General features: G+C 35.6%; 1 protein-coding gene across 1 annotated transcript; it reads right to left on the reverse strand.

The window, feature by feature from the left end:
- Window positions 1-1,021: 1,021 nt before the first annotated feature.
- LOC135692588 (transmembrane protein 243) lies at window positions 1,022-4,480 on the reverse strand. The gene is made up of 4 exons (XM_065210773.2): window positions 3,860-4,480; window positions 3,474-3,524; window positions 2,112-2,213; window positions 1,022-1,343 (listed from the first exon to the last, which is right to left on the reverse strand). The coding sequence occupies exons 1-4, from the start codon at window positions 3,917-3,919 to the stop codon at window positions 1,221-1,223; spliced, it is 336 nt and encodes a 111-aa protein (XP_065066845.1). The 5' UTR covers window positions 3,920-4,480; the 3' UTR covers window positions 1,022-1,220.
- Window positions 4,481-9,281: the final 4,801 nt, after the last annotated feature.

A 9,281-nucleotide genomic window follows, 5' to 3' on the forward strand; every position in this document is an offset into this window, starting at 1 on the left:
AAAGTTACAAACAAGACAAATTTCAAACAATGTTACAAAAAGGTCTAACCAGAGGAGATTTTCAGCTAAATCAAGCAGTATATCTTCCAAATTTGCTTTTTTTTGAAGAAACTGTTCATGATGCATAGGATTCTTAACTTACGTAACCCAAACTAACAATGAGAATATACTTTCTAGGGACACAACCAAATAGAAAATTACAGTTGCTAAGTTCAACACTGTCTGTCTCAAGTTCAATTAATTCTATTTTAAAGTGCCTGTGACATGATTTTCGTACTTTTGGGTTTATATATCTATTCTTATGTAAAAAGGCCTGTTATTTTCATTTCTGAGGTTAGTTTTTACGTTTCGTGAGAAATGAAGGAGTTATTGGCGATCTTCTACGCCAAAATTCGCCATCTTGGTTTTCAGAATGAGTACCCGTCACGGGAGGGACCCGATCGCCTCCTCCTTCGAGTTTTTGTATCGTAGTCAATGAGGGAAAACTAACAGGTCCGAGATGAGCGATATTTTCAGAGAAAGTAATGGCAGCGAGGATGAGATTTTTTAAGGTAGCGCTTACATTGTTACAATAACGAGTTCCTCCCATGACGTCACAAGAGAACGGCGAATGATGATAAAGCGACTTGGCTAGGCCGCACTATTTTGCTTAATTTCAATATCAAAACGCTTTTATTTAAAAAAAAAAGTTCAGATCTACTATAAGAGCAGTGCAACGCTTTAATTAAGAGAATAAAAAAAATCATGTCACAGGCACTTTAAAGTTCTTAAAGGTAAGTTTTCCGATAAAAATATCTTGGAGTAAACAAAACAAATATCCTCTAGGGAGCAGAAGAAGAGAAAGACAAAAGTCTTTGGAAGAGGGACTTGAAGAAAAACTGTTCTTCAATATTGCTATTAATTGGACAATCTATTTGGATAATGGATGATAACAAATTAGCCAAATGAGAAAGTATAACAAATTATCCAATTGCATTAGTAGATCCTTGAGTGAATAAGACATAGAGAGTTCTGAGAAGCTGACAAATGAGCCTTATTTAAAAAAATTATAGGCTGCTGAAAGGAAAATGCTCTACTTTAACTTTCGCATTCTACTGCAGAAAGCTTTAATTTTACAGAAATATTTCTTTACAGTTATCACCCATCGTAATTTATTCCCTACAAAGATTCATAAATATAATGAAAACAATTAATTCACATGAAAAGTGAATTTCTGTGTACTATTTCTTGTGTTTAAAAATTATAACAAATGCTACAATACACAGCAATATGGTTACCAATGTATTGTAATAAATCAAGTTTCTAAATTTTGGATCCAGCTCACCCTCTCTGTACCAGTAAATCTGTAGGAAAAATAGCTTTGTGTCACATATGGTAGATGTTGGCATATACAACAACAAAAGGCCTTGAAAAAAGCAAACAAATTATGAACAAATTCTGACACTCCCCAGAGCATAAAACATCAATAATAAGTGTCTGAAATAACACAATGAAAATATATACCCAGTTGTGGATAGAAATAGGCCAATCAAAAAAACACAAGCACAATAAATGCTGCATGCCTAAAGAAAAGGTACCACTGGAGTCCGAGAGAGCAAAGGAACCTATCCCTCAATTTTCATTGTGTTCATTCGGACCCTTATTCTGATGTTTTATGCTCTGAGCAGTGTCAGACAAAAAGGCTTTTAGCCAATATGTTATAAAATGTTTGCTTTTCTGAAAGCAATTTTCAAGTTCTGTACAGCCAAAATACTATAAATCATAAAGGTATCATGGATTATGAATTAATACCTTTAGGTAACAAGAATACTGCAACTAACAGGACCATTATCAAAGGGTACATTTCCTTTGTAACCATTTGTCTAGCAGTCCAATGTTAAAATTAAGAGCCCTGTTCCCACAATAACTTCATTTCATATGATTTATACTTTTCATGGCAGATAGCTGTTTTTTCCTGCGAAAAGGTTATCAAGGCAGTATGAGATAAAGTTAAACTGATACAAGCGCTATCATGTCAACAACAGTATTTTTTTGATTATATTAGCTACACAATGAATCTGTGAACACATTTTAAACAAAAATAAAATATAGAAGAAAGAAAGAATACTCACTAGTAAGCAGTTTGAAATGCAATTTAATATGATAACAAATGAAAGGAAAACATGGACGCCATTTGGTGGAAACGGATGTGTCAATGAACTAATCACAGTTGCCTAAAAGTGAAAAACAGAGAGTAATTTGGCATTGAACATTAGAAGGGTGATAAAGAATCACCCTATCAATTGTAATAAAACAATAACAGATTTCTAAAATTAAGATTACCCAATAAGCAGCCCTGGCAACATTTTTCTTTTCAATCGTATGAGGTCTATTTGTGAGGAAATATTAAATTATACTTTCAGCAAGTTTGTTATTCATTATTTGTTATTTTAATATAAAATTCCTTTATTCTATAAAATAGAGTATATGGTTTAAGCTGTCATTATGCAAGATCAAATTATTGTTTGCTGCAAAATAATTCTCTCCTGAGGGCTTTTACTCTCTAACCATAATGATGGTTGGCAGAGATAAACAGAGATTTGGAAATACTATCATTGTGTTTTGGCTGTTTCTGAGATAACAGCCTTCTCTTTAGCAACCAAAGTCTTCAAGCCAGTCTAAAAGCCAATTTTTAGAGAACTGGGATAACAAATTCTTCTAAAATTGCAATCAGGTGATAGAGCATGTTTTTATAGCAACACATCCTGGTCACAATAGAATATAATCCATGTAAACACAGTGAGCCAAGGAGTCAATTGTTAGTCACCCAGTTATAAGTGTAAAGGTCTTTTGTTTTGATCTTATCTTAAATCGGATATAATTTGAAGCTACAACACAGTAATTTGTCTAATTTGATTATATACAAAATATAAAAATTCATAATACTTAATACTTTTTAAATACAAATTTACAATTACATTAAATTTGTTTCTGTTGCATCTACAGGTGTTAACCAATCTTTTGAATTGGACCAGGTTTTCTGCAGATCTTATTTTCTGTGGTAAGCGATTCCAAATTTGTGGTCCGAGGGACCTGAGACTATTTGTACAGAAAGTTGTTTAGTTGCACCTGAATGGTTGCAAGTTATATGGACCATGTGAAGGCCAATCAAAGGTCCTTAGTTCAAAAATATTTTGCCTGAATTCAGGATTTGACCTTTTTATGGTTTTGAAAGTTTCAATACAGAGATACCCTAGCCAACTTACATGCATTCTGCATTTTTGACAAAAAAATTCTAAAGATATGCAAAGCAAACCTACTCAAGATGAATCATGGTGATCCATATCATAAGGAAATAGGGCTCTTTCCTGTATTTTCAAACTCAAAACCAATTTTTTCTTATTGTCACAAAGAGCAAAACTGAAAGTGGTGACTTTGGATCCTAAAAGCAATATTGAATCTAAAAAAATTAAAGGGTATTTTCTATGCCTTACCAAAACAGCAACTGATGCAAATGCACCCAAAGCATAGTTAATGTATTTCTCCTGAAATAAATAGCATTTGTCAATAAAATTTCATTTAATTTGAAAAAATAGCACTATCTTCATGCAAAAATTGACACTTCTGCTACAAAAAGATTTATTCTATTCAGAATGCAGCAAAATGTTTTGAAATCTTTCAAATCGAAATCTTTCCTTAACAGTATTATAATTCGTCTTTACGAAACACCAAAAATGAAAACGAATAAGATTCGTGAACTGTGTCAAATAGAAAAAAATTTGACAAAAAAGTTGTTTTTGACAAATACAGTTAAGTAGTTTGATATCAATTTAACAGGACGCCAAAAAGAGTAATGACTACTTTTGGCAAGAAATCTTACCTTGGGACTGTCAGGTCCAAACAAAGGCAAATGGCCAGAGGAACCATAGCCATCAGTCATCGCTTGATAGTTCTTTGTGGCCAGTTTGTCAACAATGGCCTTACTAAAGTAAGAGTCAACTTTTCACCACCTATAATAATGACGTTGGGCTGCCAAACATTTCCAATGAAGAATGATGTTGCAGCCTCCTCGAATTTGTACTTTCCTCCCAAATATCCTGATATCCTCTTCTAATCTGTCTTAACCATTGAATACCACCAAAGTGCGATACACCTCTTCGACAGCAAAGCTGGCACTCAGCTTTTTTGGTCCTCACTTTGAAATTTTTAAGCTGATCGCTCCGATCTTCCAATAACCTCCCAAGTTTAAGAGCAAAACAAACTGGCCTAGGCACTGTCCACGCCTATCTCTTGCGGATCTTCGTTTGGAGAAAATTGTCAGTTGCTTGTGCAAAAAAATTTAAATACGCTGAAATCGATCTCTTCTTAATTTATGATATCTCTGAATAGAGAAAAATACAAATGACACGAAATTAATTGTTAGTTGTGCACGATAAACTTTGCTTCTCGCCGTCCTTTCCTAGAAACATACCAAATCGTATAACACATCCACGTGACAATAGGGGCGCTCCTTCACATTCTCAAGGCACATGGGAACCAATGATGGGAACTGGGAAAGCGACAGGCGGTCCAACGCCCCACGGCATTTTTAAAAATAAATAGCGACATTTTCTGTTTATGCGATTGTGGGACTTATTGCCGTATTTCTTGGCGTATAAGCTGACCCAGTGTTTCTAAGTCGCTCTTTCTTTTTTGGCGGAAAATACATTTGGCGTTTCAAAAGGATTTTTTTTCTACATAAATCTCCTGTAAGCTACACTTCTGAATACAGAATAGGTTTTCTCAGAAACATATCACCGTCGTTATATGTCAAAGACGACTTTTCACATGTATCTTAAGGCCCTAGAGGACGCCGAAAAAAGCGGTACATTGATTTTTTGTTCCGATTTCTTGGAAAAATACGAGGCCATCGAAAACTGACCTTCACCAAATGTATTTTGAACCTCCTTCGCTATGTGGTCGCATAACTTCAAAAACTAAACCAAAGGGTCCTCCCAGACTCCCAGTTGAATGAATCCTGATTTCCAGTGCCGAAACAAGTAATCCCAGTTCGCAGTTCATGCATTCAAGACCTTAAAATGTAGCACGTTCGGAAGATGAAGAATATCTCCTGGGCGTTTCGTCGGAGCATTTCACTTCAACATTGACACTTCAACATAGGCTTTTGGGCCTTTTTTCAATCTACTCAAAATTTTGGATGAATATGTTAATTTGATTTTGAATACCTTCTTCTAAAATTTTTCATTTTTCAGAAGTATCATGCAAGGCAGGCTCGTGGTGGTGACATTTTTAATACGCACAATGATACTTTATAATATGGCTTAAGACCAATTTGATATGTCAATGCTCAGTCCTGAAATAGGACTTTAGGAGTCCCGATGAGGCATCTCCATTAACGATCAGGGCCGTCGCTGGCCAGCTAGGGCCCAGGAGTATTTCACAAATCTGCCCACCCCTTAAGCCTTCTAAAAAAGTTTTCTGTGACCACCCCTTCTTCAAGATTGTGCAAGAACATTGTATTCGTGAATCAAGAATACATGAACGCCGTTTTTCTCTGTGATGAACTTACAGATATAGGTAGTCGAAGAATAATTTTTGCAAATTTTTATTGTAACATCCTGATAATAACATGGTGTAAGATTATAACGGGCCTAATCGGAGCACAGGTCCCAGACCTTTTGCCCCTCCTAACCCCCACCAAACGTTCCTGTTATTTTGTTAATGAATTCCTTTCGTGAACTTTGACTACATCTTATCTTTACCAAATACTATTCCTGGACACCTTCATCTAACATATTTTTCTGAAATCGATCCTTACATTCAAATGTTTATAATTTGAAGAAAAAGGTTTTTGGTTTGATTAGTGCTCTCTTCTCCATTAGCTTATTGAGAGACAGTGCCTTAAAAAATTCCTCTCTACACAAAAATCGTGGTGTAGAATTTTTCGTTGAAATTTGACCATCTGTTGTAATTGATTTAATAGCTATTTGCAGTTTAATTTTAGAGATATTTTGCTTGTCATGGAAGTTTATAATTAGCTGGTAACATCAAAATCTTGTTGTAGTTCCTTGTCAAATGTATGCCCGTATGTTCAAAAGACCAAAAACTCAACTTCTAACTACGTTGTTTTATTATCTGCGTTAATGCTGTTTCTATAAAATATATTTTTAATTCGGAGTCAATTCATCTTTTTCTGTTCTGCAACATTCAAACTTTATGTAATGTTTTTCAAGCGTAGAGGGGGGGGGAAGTTTGCATTTATACGACACCCTTCCTAATTTTATCCCTGTCGCATAGATATTAAAGCTATTTTAAAAGTGGGGGCATACTTAGGCAAAAAGGGGCAGGGACCGCGCACAAGTCTAAATGTGGGAGGGCTGAAAAGGGTGTGATCGAAACCGCGTCCTCTAGAACGCCGGAAAATGCCCCTTTTAGAAAATACTTGCTTACTTCTACTGAAGTTTTATAACAACTCTGGTTAAAAGAAGATTTCAATAGCTATGAAAATAGATAAATAAAACATAATGAAAACACCTAGAAAATAAACAAAAAGGGTTCCCAGTCAAGAAAAATTGCTTCTACTTAGGAGCATTCATTGTTGTGTTAAAGCACAGTAAGAGTAAACGTTCCAAAAAGTTTTCTTACCTATTGTTGCAAAAAATGGAGGGGCTATAGCCCCTGCTAGCCCAATGGCAGCGCGGTGCCTAAAAGGGGGCACCCCCGTGAAATGCACGTACACTGGGGTCACAAAAGTATGGAAACGGTGCTAAAAATGGCGGCTCACAGAAGCCAAAGGCCTAAGCTGACAGGTTTTTAAAACAAAAGTTCAGCACTAAGGGGTTTTGTAACGAACGCTTTCGCCGCGAAATTTTTTGCGTAATTCCAATGGCTTTTGAATCAAAATAAATTTGAAAGATTAAAAATTACCTTACAGTTTTGTGGGTAAAAAGCAGGGCCTAAAATAAGCGTGGATCTGACTCACTTTGTGGAGTTGTAAATTAAAATTGTGGACTTGTAATTGTAGAAAGTGTGGATTTGTAAATAATGCATGTTCTTAAAAGTGCAGCATAAAATACCAATCGAAACGCTTAAGAAAGAAATGATAATATTTTTCCAATTCGCAATGAATGCCCAATCCCAGCCTTATGTATTGCACTCATTTTTATAAAAAAAATTGCGATAAGAAATGGATAATAAAGAAGAATTGAGAAACTTCAGAGCTCAAAGCTTGAGTACATGCGGAGAAAAATCAATTGCGCTTTACGATATTGTTGTGTGCTATTTTGAAGTAAGATGGACTCTGTATACAGCTTTAACTTCAAGACATCATCTCAATTTTGTTTGCTTTTATGACGTGCTTCAAAAAGACACTGAGCCTTCAGACCAAGACCAAGATTATGAATTCCTGCCCGTAATGTATTTTGGGGTTTTTGTGTGATATCTTTCAGTAGATTTCAAAAAAGTTATAAACCATTTCAACTAAAGTGTTTTAAATTGGAGAAGCATTGGGAAGATTCCTCTCAAGGCTACAGCAGCTGAACGATTATAAGCCTCTCGGTGGTAGCTAGGAGGAACATTCAATTGGGAATGTTGCATAACAGGGACTAAAGTCCTCATCAACTTTTTTGCAATAATAGGTTAGAAAATGTTTGAAAGTTCACGCTAACGAACGCATTAGTAGCAGTTCTGCTGGGAACACGTTTTTGTTCTTTTTGATGGTGCTTTATCTTGTGTGATCAAAGATAAATTTGTATTTTATCTAACTCGGTTTTGTATTTTTATGTTAATTGAAATCTTCTCAAAATCGTTATGTTTATGAATAAGGACAGAAAAAAGCTAATATTTTCTGAAAGGAGTGGTTTCCGGTGTTTCAAAGGGCGTGGCCGTAAAAAAATTTCGGGGCAATCCTGCTAGTCCCGTTCCAGCCACTCCCTTGTGGGCTGGTGCCAGAGTGACCTGATCTAGCGTAATATTAACATGATATTGGCCAAAAATCGTCATTTAGCATAAAATCTAGCATAATTTGGAATCTAGCATAACTCTGGCATAATTCTGATATTATTTAAAAGAAACATTGTTTCCATTCTATTCCCCTAGGGCAATCCATTGTCTATCGTTACCAAATGCAAACACTTTACATCTGTGGTTACATTTTGGGAGTAAATTGTGACTTCCTACCTTCAGGATTTTGCCAGTTGTTTTGAATGGTTGGCAGCCACATATTTTGTGGTTGGCAGCCAAATGCAGCAGCTAAACGCAGTATACAAAAAAGCTATACTTTTGCTAATTATTGGGAGTGATACTGTAATCAAAATTTGCTTTGTTGGTTACAAAAGTTTTCACTTGCTTTGATCTACAACTGTCTGTTATCTTTTGCTTTGTTTCATCATTTGCAATTTTGAAATTATTTTGAATATTTTTAATATTATCTGTGCAATAATTTTTGTTTCCTATGCATTTTCGTTGTTTTTTGCAACATGCTGCCAGAATTCAGGCAAATTTTGCTTCCTCGGCCAAATCAATTCATGACGGCCAAGGGTCTTTGAGAAACTGCCATAATGGAGAAATTTGGCCATCAAACCATGGATCTAAATTGCCTTTTTGTTTATGAAGAATGAGTACACTGGGTTGTCAAAAAGGCCAAATTGCAACTCTGGCCACTTTTGATATTCTGAGCGTGCATTAGCCTCTTTCTCGAGCAGGGTTGCCTTGATTTGAAATCCAGCATAATTTTTGCAAATCTAGCATAATCTTATGACGAATTTGGCGCAATTCCAAAATTGAGATCTGGTGCGTGATTTCTGCGTTACAAACAAGATGGGGGTAAAGATCATGCTTTCAAATTGGGCGAAAAGAGAATAAGAACAAACAAGAACAATTTGTACATCAGCGAGAGAAGAGTTTATTTGCCATCTGTAACGAGGTTCTCGTTTATAGTATCATCACTTTTTGAAGAACAGATTTGATGGCAAAGAATTTGATGGGCTGAATGCAGTTAGGAATTTTCCATAAGAAAACAAAACTTAAGAAAGTTTCACCAAGCTTTTATCCCGGACATCGCAGCAATCCCTAATTCTGTCGATGCAGAGAGGCTGATTCCCACCTACAACAAGATAGAAGCAGGTAGGGAAAGCAGCATAGCTCCAGATAACTTATCAAACAGACAAATATTGCAATTAATATGCTTGATATCGCGTCTAGCAGCAAGTTTCGAGTTCCGAGAAAAGCTGCAAAGATATGGTTTTTCAAAAACCAAAAAATACTAAAGTCTGGGAAGCAAGGCTGATTCAAGGGAGTTTTTG

This window comes from Rhopilema esculentum, chromosome 3, assembly GCF_057945365.1.
Source record: "Rhopilema esculentum isolate cy_ngs chromosome 3, ASM5794536v1, whole genome shotgun sequence".
NCBI classification, from domain to species: domain Eukaryota; kingdom Metazoa; phylum Cnidaria; class Scyphozoa; order Rhizostomeae; family Rhizostomatidae; genus Rhopilema; species Rhopilema esculentum.

Bases quoted from the DNA above. Each gene is read 5' to 3' on its own strand.
- LOC135692588 (XM_065210773.2), bottom strand. From the start codon at position 3,919: ATGACTGATGGCTATGGTTCCTCTGGCCATTTGCCTTTGTTTGGACCT. The intron at 3,525-3,859 runs GTAAGATTTCTT...TATTTATTTCAG, and splicing joins TTGGACCTGACAGTCCCAAG to GAGAAATACATTAACTATGC. The intron at 2,214-3,473 runs GTAAGGCATAGA...TTTCACTTTTAG, and splicing joins TTGCATCAGTTGCTGTTTTG to GCAACTGTGATTAGTTCATT.